The sequence below is a fragment of the Coloeus monedula genome (genome assembly GCF_965178545.1).
Source record: "Coloeus monedula genome assembly, chromosome: 13".
NCBI classification, from domain to species: Eukaryota; Metazoa; Chordata; class Aves; order Passeriformes; family Corvidae; genus Coloeus; species Coloeus monedula.
This window is the reverse complement of record NC_138793.1, coordinates 14,306,108-14,323,903: the sequence shown is the minus strand read 5'-3', so window position 1 is coordinate 14,323,903 and position 17,796 is coordinate 14,306,108. Positions and strand designations below refer to the sequence as shown.

General features: G+C 44.3%; 1 protein-coding gene across 3 annotated transcripts in view; it reads left to right on the top strand.

Annotated features, from left to right (window-relative positions):
- RANBP10 (RAN binding protein 10) overlaps positions 1-17,796 on the top strand; it is a 69,628-nt gene that overhangs the window by 28,767 nt on the left and 23,065 nt on the right. For 2 of the 3 annotated variants that reach the window (XM_082290143.1, XM_082290142.1), the window contains exons 4-5: positions 7,646-7,813; positions 15,316-15,338. In XM_082290143.1, coding sequence (XP_082146269.1) covers positions 7,646-7,813; positions 15,316-15,338 — 191 coding nt within the window. Of the gene's footprint in view, positions 1-7,645; positions 7,814-10,859; positions 10,901-15,315; positions 15,339-17,796 lie in introns of those variants that run through there. The other variant, XM_082290144.1, reaches the window with a different exon arrangement.

Here is a 17,796-nt window from a genome sequence, read left to right as displayed (position 1 = left end):
AGTGGGATACTGCAAAGGTAGTGGGACCTGAGCCCATCCAGCCCATACTGTGGGAAGTTTGTGCTCCATGGGGTAAAGTGGTTTTAGTCTCTGTACAAGCATTGGTCCTGTAGTGCAGGGTTTGCCCTTCTACTGCGTTCAGTCATTTTGCCGCCTTGTAGAAGAAATACAAGCTGTTGCAAGCAAGAAAAGTTGGGGATGTTTCTAGCTAGGGCTTCCTCATATCCTGGTGACCCTGGGTAAGTGGGTTTTAGGGTCTTTTTTTTTTTTTTTTTTTTTTTTTTTGTACCCTTGACATGTTCTGGGCAGATGTCCAGGCCCTTGAAGTTCTGCCAGGGAGATGCTGTAATGTTTTAAGCACGCTGTTCCCTGGTCCTATTCCTGTCCTGCAGTTGGTGTTGTGACTGTACCTAGACAGTTGTTCCATGCCAGGGCCATACCTCCCCTATGCCCACCACCCCAAATCTATAACATAGGTTGCTGTGGCCATTGAGCAGCTATCTTTGTAGGCTCATTGTGGAAACAGAAAGATATGTTGCAGCACTAATAGTTGATTTGATTCTAAAGCATGATTGAATAAAGAAAAGCAAATCAACCACCCTGCTCTCCCCCGAACATGTGCTGTGTGTGCAGCTTCATAAGGCTTGGCATAAATGCTTTAAAACTGACTTACTACTGAGATGCTGCAGCACCTCAGATGCTTCCCTGGGGTAGCAGGCTTCTCATGGCCAAGCATTTGGCTTCTGAGGCTGTAGGAGCACCAGAGCTTGCTCAGCCTTCATTTTACTGGGGTCAAAGGCCTGCATTCACTGTTCTGGACTGATGTGCACCAGAGGCACATCCACTTGCAGAGCCAAATCCACTGGAAGATGGAGTAATCAAGAGAGGGTGGTTCTACTTCTCCTGTGGTACTGGCTCCTGCCCCATATTCATTGTTGTCCTGTCCCTGCCTGGGACTGCTCAGCCCAGGATGGTGCAGAAGCAACATCCTACTTCTCTGTGCACCAGATTCCATCTGTTCAGCCTCTGTTGAACATACCTTCCCCTCCCCTCATGCTCTGCTACTGCTGAAGACCCATAGCTGGCTGAGCAATAGCAGCCTGCTCAGCACAGTGCATGGAAAAGGCCCTGCCTCCCACTGGAACGAGGTCCAGCAGCACCTCTGGGCTCTGCTGCTGCACCCACCCTCCACATCCCATTCCCCAAGCACTGTACAAGCAAAGTTTGTACATCTGTTTTTGCTGGACTTTGGATTCAATAAATCTTATAAAATTATTTTGTTTGGTTTATTTCAGTGTGTTGACACAAGTTCTTGTCCCTTTGCAGCTAGTGTTTGCACACTACTCGCCCTGGCATGGGCAGCTGTGGGAAGCTAGGGTTGCTGACCCAGGGGAGTGGGAAGAGAAATGCCACAGGCAAAATACTCGACAAGAATAGAGGGGAGAAAAATGAAAAGTGTCCCAAAATATGAAAGAGAGAAAGCAGGTAGAGATAAAATTTGGAAAGACTGTAGAGCAGTCACTGGGGTCTGTCCTGAAGAATAAGCCTCAAACTCTCCCATTACTCCTGATACTACAGACACAAAACCTATTGACAAATCTTCACATTCTTTCTGGGGAACTTCCACCTGCTCTTCATATGCCCAGACATACTTCACCATTCCTTACAGCTTCAGATGTCCAAGGTTTCCCTGACTGCAGGGAGGTTACCACTGCATGCGTGGTCAGCAAGCCCCTGCCCTTTGCAGCAGCTTCTACACCCATTTTTGGTGAATGCTTGGGCTGAGTTGCAGTAGAACATGTTTCTCCTCTGGAATGTTCATGGGCAGGGAAGGGCCCATGTGTCTGTGATAAAGTTCATCTGTCTACCAACATCTTTAGCCCAGCAAGTGCAGAGCAGGAAGAGTCTGACATGTCTGGGTATAACTCACTGGAAAAGTATGTTTTCCATGATCACTGAGCCTTGCGTGTCAGTCCTTTGGCATGTCATCAGAGGGGATCTCAGTACAGATCCTTGTGGGTGTTGCCTTCCCTGTTCCCCTGTGCCCAGTGGCAAGTTGGACATGTTTGAACCTCGATGCGCTGGGGGATGTAATCACTTGGCTTTCTTCTCCACGCTGTGTGAACAAAGCATCAGGCCAGAAAAGGCGTAGTGAAAATACTGATAACTTGCATCAGGGCATCCTGCCTCATCCATCCATCCATCCATCCATCCATCCATCCATCCATCCATCCATCCATCCATCCATCCATCCTCTATATGATGCTCCATGCTTTCAAGGTTGAGCAGCATATCCAGGTCCTGGTTTTCCAAGGTGTGAGATGTAGCCATGATGCCAGTTTTGCCCAGAGCCTCACAGAAGTTCTGTGCTCATTGCTGGTGCTCTTGAAGCAGAGAGCTAAATTGCCATGTTATTTCCATGGTGCTGAGACGTAAATGGTCACCCAGCTCAACAGAGCCACTTCCCACTTGCTGCCTTCTAAGGCAGTCTGATCTCTGAAGTCAGGATCTGACCAAAAAGTCAAGAGTGATGCAAGGCTGACATTGAATGGGAAAGTTGGGATTGAACAGGGACGGATGTAGGACAGTCAGGGATAGTAGTAGCACACTACATCTAACTCCAGTGCTTGCTTAAGAGTGAGTGTTTATCAGTTCATCCTGTAACTGTGTCCTGAAGTAACTCAAGTCTTTTCTGCCACGTGTCTGGCATTGCATAATTCTGACCTGTTTATTAAGCAGCAGCAATGGAACTTGCTGTTCATTTTTTTTCCCCTATGTTTTGGGATCAAGGTAGTCTGCCAAGAAGGTCAGCATATCAACTTTTTCTTGTTAGCAGGCCAAACAGAACTTCAGTTTGGTGCTGAACATATAAAAATGTCCTCCCAAGCCCTACTCATGGTTTTTGTTTTTCTTTCTTCCCGTTCTTTGATTGCACAATCTGAGCTATTCTGCATCTTGTTAGTAAATATGTAAGTATGTTTGGGTTTGGATGTTGAAGGGTTCAATTCAAAGGGATGTAAATTTAACCTCTTTTTACTCAATTAGGTGCTGAGGTCCTACCTGTAGAGTGGTTGTGATTCTATTATTTGCATGTTCAAAGGGTTGTCTTCAAAATGAGCTGTAGTGAGAACAGTGTTGGAGTCAGGACGTTGAGGTTCTGCTTTGACCACTGCCATGGGCCAGGTGGCCAAATCCTTTCTGTTCCCTGCCCGTCTCCCCTATTTAAATGATTTTGTGCTTTTGAAGAGAGGATGGGGAAGGGAAGGGAAAGGAAAGGAGGAGAGAACTGTGAACTGGACCCTGCAGCCACTCTACTCACTTGATTTTAGTCTGTAGAGTACAGTCCATCAGGAGTCCATGACCTGTGTTTTATAAGAAAAAGCACATTCTCCAATTTTGTCCATGTTTCTGAAATTTTGAGAGAAATCTGCACTTGCATTTGAGAATTTTTAGACGTGGCCACAACTGCATGTAGGTGCTTAGTGTCCATTGCTCTAGACATAGCTATCACCAAGAGACTAAAATGGGATGTTCTTTAAACAGCCTTGTTGGAATGAGGTACCAGTCACCAGCTGTCAGTGCATGGGTTCTCCCAGAGTTTTCTTAGGAGCAGCTGCCTGCACCTCTCTGTCCTGGGATTTACAGCTTGAACTGCTGAGGACTGTGAGATTGGGGGTGGTGAGAGGTGCTGGGGGAGCTGTGGGAGCCAGCTGAGGCGATGTGCCTCATGAGAATCTGTGCAGAGGGAGCATTGTCACAAGAGCAGTGATGCATTCTGGAGTGATTACAATGGCTGCATGGAAACATCAGGTCAGTAGTAAAAAGGACAATAAAGGGAAAATGCTGGGATTAACTTGTAGAGGGCTAGGGAACCGTGCAGAGAACAACTGCAGCCTGCTTCCCTTCTCCATGGGGCACCTTCATCTCCATTCTCACAAGTAACTCAGTAAATCCAGAAAAGGTTCAGATGATGATGGTCAGAAAAGCAGGAAATAGCTAAATAAATTAGGAGTCATCAGCCTGGAAAAGGGATAATTATGGGGGGTTTTGCAGAGGTCTGCATACTGGCCTGTATTCTCGAGACACCAAATCCATAGTTTGCCATCTTCTCCAGTGCAAGAACTACAGGATATCCAGTACAAGTAGTAGGAGGCATGTTTTCACTGCTGGCTGTTACACTGTCAAACTCCTTGTTGCAGGACACAGTGAACGCTATGAGTGCATATGTACTTAATGGAGGATTGAGCAATTTAATAGAAACAGAATCCTTTCAGGAATACTGAGTGAACAGAATCTCCATCTGGCTCTGTCTGTCTGTGCTTACAGATGGTTGGAAAGTGGTAACACTGTTCAGTCAGGGTGGGATATGTGCACATCCTGTGCTGCTGTCTCACTTCTTGAAGAGCATCCTTGTCTGGGCTGACCCGCTATCCCACAGGGACAGCCTTTTTAAGAGCATGTGGGTATCACCTCATCTCTGCCTTCCAGGTCACAGCGGTGACTTCTGCAAGTCCTTGAGTATAAGTGGCACAGAGGTTAAACTGTCTGGAGAATTTGCAGATGCAGGTGTGGGGAGGGCTTTCAGGAAGTTCTGATTCAGGCCTTATTAAAGCACTGCTGGATTTTTTAGAGGAAGATGTTGAGTAACTGGAGGCTCAAAGGGTGTTAGGGGAGTCACAGAGGAGGTTGTAATATGCTGGACCCATTCCTAGGTGGCGATAGCAAATTGTTCATGATGCAGGAAAAGCCCAAGTTTTCAGAAAGTGTTCTGAGAAAAGTTGGAGTCTGTTTTCAAAACACATGTGACAAGTTACTCCCCACTCTGCTGGTAATCCAGGATAATGCCAAATGCTTTCAATAGGGATACAGTATTTAAATCAACAGGCCCAGATAACTTTGACCTAGAAATACTAGAAGTGCTGATTGTTGTTTTTAATTCGGATTATTAGGAAATTTCAGAAGATTGGCTGAAGCTGGCCAATGCTGGAATAACCTGTATGCCACCACCCTCATGTTTATTTTGGGCAGAATTTTAGAAATAGGGGTCTGGTTTTTATTAATAAATAACTTAAGGTTAGGCATATAATTCACGCCACTCAGCTTATATTTACAGTGAGTACAGTAAGTTCACTCAAACAACTCTGGCTTGTTTTTTTAAGATGACCATGGTGATCTGATAAAGCTGGCAGTCTAGATTTAAAGCCCCTAGTGTGGTGCCAGGTCCAAGTTCAGCACTACACAGCATTTGTGTTGAGAAAGTGAACTCTACGTATCATTAGCAGAGTGCTGGGTGAGCAGATTTCCTTAAGTGGTAATGTTAGGGGTTTTCAGTGGAGAATAAGATTCAAAACAAGCTTTTTCCAGGCATTGTTGCTGTATGTACCATGTTTGTCATTGTCTTCAAAGGCCTTTATTCAGTCACTTTTCTCTGGAGTTCACCACCACCGTTGGTGTTACAGCAAGAACTGACACTGTGAAGCTCAAGTCATAAAGGAACAGGAGGAGGGTTTTTTCAGTAGGATCAGCTGTGATCTGTAGGTAGTGAAACCTTTATTTCTTACATTGCTGCACCAGTAAAGTCTGCATTGGTACAAGTATTTAGTGGGCTCATCCTCACTGCTGGACATGTTGTTGTATTTCTTACAGGAGCCTTACCCACTACATGATGTGTAAGCACCTCACTGCTTAGATGTAACTGATGACAAGTTCTTGGTAGATGCTTTGTAATGCCAAGAATGTTTTGTATGCAGAAGACCTAGAAGTTTGTATTTGGATTGTGTTACGAGTAGGTTAGGAGATAAATTGATTTAAGTTATCAGCTGAATTACAACTTACCAAGAGCTTCACTAGAGCAGTTCTGAATTGACACTCATGTAACAGGTCTGGTTTTGGGGAGACTAAAGTAATAGATCAGTGATGGTAACAGAGGAAGTAAAAGGGATAGTGGAAAGGAGCCACGATTTTAAAAATTCAAAAATATTTCAATGATATTTTTACTGGATGGAGTCTTAGCAGTGGAAGTTTGACAACAGACTCTAGAGCCCCTATCGCTTCCTCCTTTGTTTTGGCAAGTCGATTTGGCATCGTTTTTGTGCTTGCTGAGGGTGCTGCCCGTGCTGTTGTCCCTGTCTTTCATGAAGATACGAAACAGGACTGGTGCTACTGTCAACAGCTTGTTTGGAGCTGATCCGAGGGACGACGGAGCTGACTCTTGGAACATCTCAGTCTGTTCCTGTTGGATGTGTGGGACTAAATAGAGGAAATTACTCATTATTTCTAAACTAGAATTTGCTGGGAGTCCTTCATGCCTTTCACTCCCAAACTTTGCTCTGAGGTCCAAAATCTTGGACTGTGGCATGTTTCAGTCTTGCTTCATTCCCTGACTTTCCCACTGGCATTCATTTGGTGTGCTGCAATAAACAAGGGGCCTTAGACATGCACTGGCTGTTCTGTGCTTTTCTGAGAAACCCTGAGCATGTGAGTGCTGATGCCACAGTGTTGTAGCACTATTTTACAAGATAAATTTCTAGTGCCCTCATGTTGTTGGTTTTGGAGGAAAATCCTGGCTCGCAGAAGTGGTCCAGCCCACCTTCCCAGGGCTCTGCTCTGTAGTTCTCAGTGTGCTCAGTCTTTTTGTGCCTCATTGCAGGATGTGCACTTCCTGCACAGTCTTTGTGTTTGTTACATAGTCCCTTTGCCAGAGCCATCACTCCACATTTAACAGATTCTGCACTACCCTTGGGTTGTTTAAGGTCAGTAGATGGCCAAAGCACCTTCTTTGCTTCCCTAAGGATCCAGTCATATCCATTTAAAACACAGGTGTCTCTTTGTAATGTTGTATCTGACTTTTTGGTAGAAGTCTGTCTCTCTGTGAGATGTGGCTTTGATTCTGCAATTCATAGGAATGCTCCAAATGAAATTACTGGCAGATAAAACAGAAAAGAACAAGTGGGCAGGGTGCAATCCCTGAGCCCAGCTGTAACCCTTAGCACAATGTTAACTGGCAGAAGAAATAAAAAATATTAATATTAGAATTGACCACTTTGAAAACTGCCCATTGGCATTTAAGGATTGTATTTTAAGCTGTCTGGAGAATGGGAAATATTGTATCCTAAGGGAGGCATAGAAATCCTTATCAACTGTTAGAAGGGAAATGTAGATTTGAGAATGCAAAAATTGCCTCTGTCCATTTGGTACACCTGTGACAGCCCTTACAGACAAAGCTGCAACTGTCTGAGAATTATTTTGTTAAATGCTCTTGCTGGAAGATTGTGTTTTTGAGAAACACAAGTGTTTTACAAAAAAAGTTTGTTTCACCTCAGGTAAGATAAAAGAGAAACAGGGGTTTAATGTGTTGTTGTTTTTTTTTTTTTTATCTATCAGAGTGACTTCTGACAAGTTGTTCTTTGTATTATTTCTCATAAGGGATAAATGATGTTGAAATGCCAATGATGTGTTCTGATTAAAAACCATTAATTTCTTTCCAGTTACCAGTATGTGAAAATTAATATTGGAATGAATCAGGAGTGGAAATCAAATTTTAAAACTACTACAGAAAATGGTGTCCTGAGAGCTGTAGTAGTTCCATGTGGTTCTGCTGAGCTGGCTTCACTGCTGTCCTGTTCTTTTGCCTTGTCTTTTGCAGGATGGGATAAACATTCTTATGGGTACCATGGTGACGATGGGCACTCCTTCTGTTCCTCGGGGACAGGGCAGCCCTATGGCCCCACATTCACCACTGGAGATGTGATCGGCTGCTGTGTCAACCTTATCAACAATACCTGCTTCTACACAAAAAATGGCCACAGTTTAGGTAAGTGAATGAAGGTGTCTCAGGAGAGGGGTGCTCCAGCCCTGCTCTTGCTGCTCCTTAATACTTTGCTTGTATTGTAACTCTTGTCCCACACCTGTGAGTAAGGTTTAAGAAATGGCAGAGGAAAAGAGCTCTCAGCAGCAGTCAGCAGTTGTAAATTGGCTCCAAGACAGAAATACTTCCAGCAGGTAAAATGGTTTCTATGCTGCTCAGTTTGTTTATATATGTTAGAATTTCATCCACAGCTTCTGCTTTCCTCTGCTACTGCACAGTGGGTGGGAGGTTGGATAAGATGCCTAATGGCTGGACAACAGGGAAAGAAAGAAGTGGGAAGTTTAATTAGTGTGTTGTGCAACTGCCTACAAAGCCATGGTACCGGTGTCTTCATTTTTGAAGGGACTGGTCCATCCGAAAGCCTCAACACGTTGGTCCGAGCATTCCCAAAGCCAGATGTTAATTCAGCACAAGAGGTCTTATTTAAGCACTGAGACCTAATTTGGTTCATTCCACACTTGTTTCAGTAATTGTCCTAAAGTTACAGACTTAAAAATTTTGCCCAAATTAATGCCTCAGATGTTTTCCAGGCATCTGTCATATCTTATTTGTCTAAAATAGAAACTTCTGGCCATTTTCCCCTAAAATACCTTTTCCTTGGATGACATGTTCTCCACCCCAGATAAATTCTTGTCTTTTTTCTTTTTTTCTTTTTTTCTTTTTTTTTTTTTTTTTGTCATATAAGATGTGCGTAAGTTTTTATAAGTTCATCTCACATTTCGTGCTGGGATTCATTTGAATTGGCAGGGAGGGACAAGCACTCCTTTCCTTTGCTTCTCCTTGCTTTGTCAATTCTACTTTGTTGAGTTCAAGATTAAATTGGTAGAAAAATACCCCGCTCAAAACACTTAACAGAGCAAAATTGTTTTGAGTTACTGGCTGGGCTGAAGGAAGGAGTGGGATTGGAGTGCAGTGTGTGCCTGGAGAGTGCAGAATTTCTGGTGAGCTCTCAGGAAAAGTACTGGGCTCCCCAATATTAGAGAGAGATTGACTTACTGGAGAGAGTCCAGCAAAGGGCTGCCAAGGTGATGAAGGAGTTGGAGCATCTGTCCTAGGAGGAAAGGCTGGCAGAGCTGGGGCTGTTCCATCTGCCCGTGTCAGTCCAGTGACTGGTAAGACAAGTAGAGGCTTGGAAGCATCAGCTGATGGAGGAGGAGCGTTTGCTTAGGAATGAGACAAGATAAAACAACAGTGACTGAGGTATGAAATAGTTAAAAAAAATTCACAAAATCTCTCCTTTTAGTTGCTGTCCTTGATTTTTAGCATGTATTTACACAGAAGCCCTGTAGTGGTTTGTGCTGTGCTCCTCTTGATGTTTTCTGTTGTTGAAGTGAGTGGTTTTCCAGCTTCACTGTTTTTCACCCTGATGGTGCTGTTACTTTTCATTACAACAAAAGTGTGAGAGTCAGGAGGAGGCTAGGTCTTCTATTTAATGAATACAAATTTGTTCATTTGAAATTTAATTTCTTTTTAATGACCAGAATCTGCACAGTATAAGCTGTTCAGTTGAAAAGTTGTTGCTTTCTCCTTGTCTATTTTGTATCCAGGACTGTGTTATGCCTGGGTGTCTGGGCAGGTGAAGCCAAGTAAAGAGCCCAGTTCAGTAACTTCTATTACCTTTCATCATTACCACCCTCTGATTCTTTGTCTTATGTCCTTGCTCAGAGATTTGTTTTGTTTGGGACGTTCAGAGTTTTTTACAGCAGTGACATTACCTAGTCTTCCTTTCTTAAATTTAAGTGTTCCTTTTCTTTCAAAGATGGGGCTTTTTCGGGTGGAAGACTTGTGTTTTTCTAATCTGACACTGAATGACCACTTGAGGAACAGCCTATCCCAGCAGTGAACAATGCCAGTGGGAAGAAAGAGGAAAGGAAGGGAATTCAGCTACCATACTTAGAGAACAGCATTAGATATAAGCATTGCTGTCCCCTGGGTGTCCTCTTGAGCTCTTCAGATGTACAGTACAAGACATGAGCTGTCTGAGAAAAGGACAGGTAGAAGTCTCTCCTGAGCATTCACAGCTGGCTCCTGTGTGTACCAGCTTTTCTTTGAGCTGTAGTGGCATGATGGTTGTACTGAGAGAGGAGAGGTGGTGTGGTTAGAGGAGACAGGGAAGGAAGTGCAGAAGGGAGCAGCAGACCTCAGGCCTTGCCGGGTGACCCCACAATAGCTGCAGGAACATTTTACTGCCTTTTTACAAAAGCAGAATGAAAACCTCACCTGAGGAGGCTCTTGGTAAGGGCCAGCAGTGTCTGTATCACTGATAAAGAAACACAGCCTCCAGGAGAAGTGCTTCCTGTGCAGTGCTGAGGAGAGGAGCCCCTTGACCAGGGGTTACACAGCTCCTCGTGGGCACGGAGCAGAGAGATGTCAGGAGGGGGTGAGACAGGTGTCAGCAGAGGAACCAAGGCCAAGTGGAGGCAGGAGCAATGATTTATTGGGAAGTCAGAATGCTTTCTTCCCTGATGGAAGCAACTCCTTGAAGGTCTTGAACTTCCATGATATTTAGTGCTAACTTGAGAATCTCATTTCTGTGTTGTGTGAACCCAGGATTTACCAGGAAGTGGATGAATGTGTTTTTTCTTGGTGTTCCCTGACATAAAGCTGTGGAAGCCATGTATGTCTCCTCCGAGGAGATGAGGTAATTGTGTAATCCTACTGCAGATGCCAAGAATATTCATGAGGCTAATCAGCCCCTTTGTGAGGCCATTTAGCTTGAGAGCAGGGTTTCAGGGTTTGAATTTGTCTTTCTTTTAATGGAATTACTGTAGCTTTGTCTTTCCAATTCACCCTTCACCATTTAAGTCCTCTCCTTTTCATCAATTAATTAGACACCCCCCTTTTGTTTTCCTTGCAATTTCTTCTGTTGCTTAACTATTATCTTCCATTGTCTCCATACTTTTTCATTTAATCAGATCCATCAGGAGCACTGTATAAGAACTGTTTTCTTGGCCATCACAAATTCTGGATGTTCTGGTTGGAGCTAAGTCTTGAACTTTGTTTGGAGACGTCACATGAAAACTGTTTGACATCGTATGTAGTCTTAATTCTCTGTTCTGGAAAATGTCTTGAATGTCTTCTGGCTGCTGATGAAACACTTTTGACAAGTTCTGAGCAGAGTCCTGGCAGTAAAAAACATAATGAGATGTGGCTAGAAGTGTGATGAGAGTGAATTTGGAGAGAAAGAGGGAGAAATGTTGGGGCGCCAGCCATTAAGCAGAAAGTCTTGGACCAGGACATGAGGAGGAAGTGTGACTGCTACAGGTCTCTGGGTTTAAGTGGATGAGTTTGCTCAGGGACTAATGTAGGAGTGTCTCAGATCTCAGACTTTGACAGCAGACCAAGGTAAATGGAGCAACAGGGCTATAAAAAGAGCATTGAACCCTCTGAAGCCTTGGCATAGAAAACTTACCGTAGTTTGAGTTCTAGTGCAGGCTCTTGGAAAGACCAAGTTAACCTAAAAAGTAAAATATCCATTCTGCAGTCAGTTTAGAGACTAGGAGGAACACTGGGGGTAATGCAGAAATCTCTTGTCATAGAGAGACACAGATGTCAGTCCCAGGTTTAATAGGTTTGACCCCAAAGCTTCAAATGAAGTTTGCAGAGAGCAAGAGCATTGGGATGTTCAAAACAACACTTCAGATGAATCAAATTTAAAATCATAGAATCCTGGAATGATTTGGGTTGGAGAGGACCTTAAAGATCATGTTGTTCCAACCCCTCTGCTGTGGGCAGGGACACCTTCCACTAGATCAGGTTGCACAGGGCTCCATCCACCCTGGTCTTGAACACTTCCAGGGATGGAGCAGCCACAGCTTCACTGGACAACCTGTGCCAGAGCCTCACCACCCTCATTCACTACCAAAATTAATAAAAAATACCAGACTTGGCTACAGCCTTGTTCTCTGTATGAGCAGTTTTACCCAAGTGGCCTGATCGGAGGATATCTGTTTCCAAGGGCATGTAGAACTGTGTGGGTTTGACAGTGCTTCTCCTCAGCAGCACGTTGGAGAAGTATTCAAGTATTTTCCTGGGCTGCCATTTCCTAGTCTGCTCTTCAGGATGCCCACCCTGCTGAATGTGTTGTGTTTATTGCAGTCCACCAGCACTGCTTAAGGATTCTCTGGATCACAGTTACCTAAACAGATGCTGGAGTACCCTGCTGTGCAGGCAGTGGAGTGCTGTGGCTGATCACCCAAATTCATGTTGTCTTGTGCAAATTGAATTCTGAAAGTGGCCAGTCATGAGGCAGACAGGATGATTGTTGCTGGGTGGAGAGCAGAGATGGGCTGGAAGGTCCACGAACATGTTGTGTGCATGGGGTCGTGTGTAAGTGCACTTCAGTCATGGGAAGTGGAAGTCCTTTGATTGGTTGGCAGGTGAAGATGTCAATCACACTGTGCCCTAGCACTGAACCCTCATTTAATGTCTTTGTATCACTACCTTGATGATCACATTAACATCATGGACTTAGGGGGGAGGCTCTTCATACGCTCGCTCTTGCTTCCTGACCTATGTGTCCAGTCCTTAAGTCTTTAAGAAGGTTGTGGTTTTAAGTTGGATCCAGGGTTTGGAGGGGCTGCAGAGAAAGAAAACAGGTTCACATTCAAGCTGTGATTATTTTGCTTTCTGCTGTTGGCTCTCCTGGATGCAGGTGTGTAGCAGGGCAGATGCAGAAACTCTTAAAAAGACATGTCTGTGCAACAGATCAAGTGCTGTCTGCATAAAGCATTTTATTAGTCTGAGTTACATAACAGAAGGTGGAAAACATACATTTGTCTCATTGTAAAGTCAATGTAATAAGTTTATTTATAGACTCACAGAATAATTTTCTCAGGGAAGGATCTCTGGAGGTCAAGCATCCAACGCCCTGCTGAAAGCAGGCCCAGCTAGATCATGTTACTCAGAAATGCATCAAGTCTTTACTGTCTCCAAGAATGGAGATCACCTGAGGGCTTTTCTGGTCCTGATTCAGTGTTTGGCCACAATTCATACTGAATTTTTCTAATTAGAATTTTCCATGTTGCAGCTTGTCTCTGTTGTCTTCTGTCTCCTGCCACCGTGCATCTCTGAGAAAAGCCTTTTTTCTACCCTCCTATATGACAGTTGTAGGCAGCAATAAGTGTCTGCCCTAATGTTTTTAAGACTGAACAGAGTCTTTTCCCTTAGCCTGTCTTTGTCTTGCTGGTGGACTCACTCCAGTCTCACTGTGTCCTGTGTTGGGGAGCCCAAAAGTGAACATCATAACCAAAGTGTAAGCTAACAAGTGTTGGAAAAGAAGGGAGAAATCCCATCCTTTAACCTACACTCTCACTAATACAACTCAGGATGTGGTAATCTCCTTTGCAACAAGGACCTACCACTGGCTCCTGCTCTGCTTGTTGCCCAGCAGGACCCTGAATCTTTTCTGCAGATCTGCTTTCTCTCCAGTCAGTCTCATCCTGTCCTGTTTTCTGGGAGTATCACAACCTGGTGGCAGGGCTGTTCAGTTGCTTTTGTTGAGCTTCGGGAGGCTTGTGCTGCATCATTTCTCCAGCTGAAGCACTGTGCCCTCCAGCCTATTGTCCACTCTCCTGTTTGGTGACACCTGTGAGGCTGCTGGGAGCACACTTTGTCCCATTGTCCAGATCATTAATGGAAGATACGAAACTGTTTTGGCCCTGCCATCGATCCCTGAGGGACAACTCTTGGACTTCGAGCTGCTGATCACAACTCTTCCATCCTGACAGTTCAGCCAATTTTCCACCCACCTTGTAGTACATTCAAAAACCATATGCTTGTCCAGGTGCTGGAAGCAGCTTCCAGCCACACAGCTATACAAGCCTGGCCACCTTTGGCTCTGCAAGGTGCTGGGGGCAGAGGAAGACTCCAGAAGGCTCAAGGAGATTGGCCTCATTCTGGCATAAGGGTAGGAACAAGTTTTCATCCACCTTTTCATCCAGCTGAGCAAAATAGTTGCAAAGTGAAAGAAAGGTTTGAGTGAGGAATAATATCTGGGCAAAGTGACAAGGTGAGAGAAATGCTTACTGAACATTTTCTTCAACCACGTGTTCAGCATCACCTGCGTGCACAATCTTTGGCTGGGTTGTAGAGAGGGTGCTCAATAAACAAGGTCCAAACTGCCAGGATGTTCATTAAACCATATTGGTTATCATCCAGAATGGTAATTTAACTTTATTGGCTGTTTATTTAGTAAAATATTCAGGATTTCTTTCTGAGCATTTGATTTGGATCTCTGCTGTTTGGAATAGAAATTATTTGTTTCCTATGTTGAGTCCTAAAACTAGTTTAAATTACCATTTCAGACTGATCTGGTAATGTTACATTACAGCTCTGGGTTAAAATAGTCCTAAAATTAAAAACAGAGGGTGGTGTTCTCCTGCTTCTGCAGTGCCTTCCAGTGCCAGGCAGAAGGGAAGGAGGAGAGGTGGGACGTGTGTGAGAACTGGGTGTACTGGTGTGGGTACCAGCCGTCCTCTGGCTGGGGACAGAAAGCATACTTGGGAGCACACATGGGAAAAGACTGCAGCTTTCAGACTGACTCCTGGAATGTTAGCTGGAAGTATGGATTTAGCTCAGCCTGATGAGGTGATGGCAGCAGTGTCCCCTGTGCTGTTGGTGAGGGTGGCCCAAAGCCTGTGGGTAGAGCTGCTGTCTCTGGCTGATCTGTCTCACTGTGCTGCTGCCTGGCTGCACCCGTGGCCAGAGAGGGAGGAGAGGCACCATCCTTTGGAGCAGTTACTGGCATCTAAATCAGATGCAGAGCTGTGCCTGGGGTAGCCTGGCTGTGGTGAGTGTTGTCTCTAGCCAGAACTCTGTTAGCCATCCCAGGCAATGGCTGCCTTGGCTTAAATGCCTCTTTTCTGGTATGCCAAGTGTAAATAAAAAGCAAAACTGTACACTTTTTTCCCATCTCTTCTATTTGGAACTGCAGCAGCTGAGTTGAGGATGAGGCTGTTCTTTGCACAGCATTTCTCAGGTGTTCCTGGCTGCAGCTTGGTCCTGTTGCAGGGCTGTTCCCCAGCTGTAATGCCAAGTGTTGAATGTTCATTCCTGTCTCTGGCTGATAAGAAGAACCAGTTACAGCCTAAACCAAAACAATTTTATACTAAAACTCTGTTTCTAACACCAAAGTGAGTCTTGAAAACTAACTGCCTCCTAGTAACAGGGGGAGAAGCAAAGGAAAGAGGAGCTGCTTTTAGAAAACCAAATTTTTGTGAGAGATGTTGAAAACATTTAGGCTTTTTCCTGAACCTTTCTCCAGATGCAAAACCTTGCAGAGGAGGGGAATGGGGAGGGAAGTTACTTCTAAATACTTGAGGTGATGAAATGCAGGGTCAGAGCTGGGATTTATTGGAATGCAGTAATGTTTTGTAGCATGTTAAGGATGTAGTCAAGCAGGGAAAAAATCCTTTGTCTTTTTAATTCTAATATTTTTCCCCCCACAGGTATAGCCTTTACAGACCTCCCTGTAAGTACACCTATTTTCAGTATTTTAACTAAGGATGCAAACAGAAGGGAGGGGGAAGAGTGTGGGGGTGTGATTTTTTTTTCTGTTTGATGGCCTGTTAAAAAAACATATGATAACACACATTACTGAATTATGTGGATGCTCCTTTTTCTGAAACGTCATAATCCTGTGGCTGGGTTTGTGGGCTACTCACATACCTCTTCTCATCTCTCACCACCTCTAAGAATATGTTGCTCCTTCTCCTGGAACTAAAGCAAGGATGCAAACTTCATTACAGGTCATTGTCTTCCAAATGCAGCTTCGACTCTGAGGAGGACGACATGTGCATAGTTACACTGATGTCCAGTCAGGTCTCACAAAAGCACAGGGGGTCATGCACAAGAAAATATTCCCTCTTTTCTAGACCCAAGTGTTCCTGGACAAGGAGGATGTGTTTAGTGAAAAAAGGTAAAACCAGGTCAGGCATACACCAACACATCCACTGCATCCATCTCTCATACACAGGACTTCTTGTCCCTAAGGTTGCACTCCTGTCTTTGTTCTTAATAACCCCAAATGAACTTCCTCTGAGAAATTTCTTAGTTTTGATAACTTTTTTAGGCCTCCAAAGTCATCCATTTTCTTGGCTGACTTTCCTGTCTGTTGTGTGGAGGAAAGGTTCCTTTGCTTTGTTCTGTACTTCCTGCCAAAAAAATTTATCTTGTTCCTCTAATTTTTGTATTGTGAGAAATGATGGCTAGCACTCCCTGTTCACCTTTGCAATGGAATTTAGGGCTTTACAGATCTCTCCCATATCTCAACTACAGCCTGCACTTAAATTGCAGTTATTTGATTGGCCTTTTCACATCAGCTGTCAATACAGGGTTGGGCTTTTTTTAGTCCTAGGGTCTTTGAACTTGGTAACATTGCAGTGTGTTCTAAACCAGAAACTCTTTATGTGGGTTGTTTCACAGCAGTTCATTCACTTGGTCCAAGTACAGTTTATTAAAGTACAAGAACATTTTGCCTGTCCATGAAGATTAACCTTTTGGAGTGAGGTCTTGTGACAACCTTGCATCCCCAGCAAGAAGATGCTTCTGTGATATGCCCCTTAGTTTTTGGTGTTGTTTGTTTTCCCTCTGGCTATAGATTGCATTAGTAGTCACAGGTTTACCATATTCCTCCTAATTTTTTCACCACTTTGTCTTCTCATTTGGCTAGACTGCTTCTCCTTCTGCAACAGGAGCAGTCTCCATGTTGAGATAGATAGAGAATTGGTATTTAGGCAGCTGTCCAGCACATGTAGCACTGCTTTGTCATTTGCAGCTCAAGTGTTGCCGTGGAGCTTCACAGGACAGATTTGGCAGGTTGAAATTCCCTGTCCTGCTTAGCTTAACTTGCATCCTGTTGATCCTGGAGTGCACAGTGAGCTGACGTAGACATTTAATATTCATGTGTAAGCTGTTCACCTCTGTGCTGAGTCTCTGCTAGGCACAGGGGATGAGCAGCTGGGCAAGCAGAGCAGAAAGAAGGGTGTTCGCTGCAGTGAGGTCTTGGAGTGCTGCTGAGATTGAACTCAAAACTCTCCTGAGCCCCTGGCATCTCTTTGTTCAGCTGTTTCTTGATCTGGTTGGATCATCCTCACAGGATCTCAGGCTTGTTTGTCTGTATGTCTTGTGCAGAAGAGATGTTTGAGTGTGAAACTGGGAGAAGATCTGGCCGGGGTAGGTTTTGGCAGATTCCTTATGGTGAAGTCTCCAGTGGTTAAATGGTGTATAAATGGTCTCTGTGCCTTTTACCAGCCAGTTTGCTGAGCTGTTTTCTGGGGAAAGTCCCTTCTGGCTTTTACAGCAGCAGCTAATCCATAACACTCTTTTTCTGGGCCAGGAAGGAGAACAGCTGATGCCCTGTAGGCCTCCTACTATTGAGAATTATCCTTCAAGAGGTAATTCCTCTTTAAAAAGAGGAGAGAAGCTTGACTGCATCTTTTCTCCCCTTAACCGTGGATGTGAGCAAGGATGGGAGACTTCTGCCTCCATGTGGATCTAGGACATTCTTCTGCATATGCTAAATCACTCTGCTGCTCTGCTGGCAGCTTCATCCTAAGGATGCCTGCACCTGACTTCAGCATTCTGTTTTCCAATATCCTTCCCTTGGATTACTGCCTTCTTCCTTCACCCTTGCAGATACCAATGTATTCCATGTGCTCTTTTTGCTCCCTTGGTCCATGGATTATTGGTTGCTTCAAGCAGTTGAGGTTTCCTAAAGAAGGGGATGCCAAACCCAAGATAGACTTTGGTTTAAATATGATGAATATTGTCAGAGATTGTAGAAGTCTTGAGGCAGTAGAGAATACGAAGTTGGCCACTTGCAGGTCATGTTTTTCATTTATTATAGTTCTCTGATCCAGGCTCAAACATAATATCCAGTCATTATAAGGTAAAGAAGAGAAAATATCCATTATAGGAAAGAGATGGAA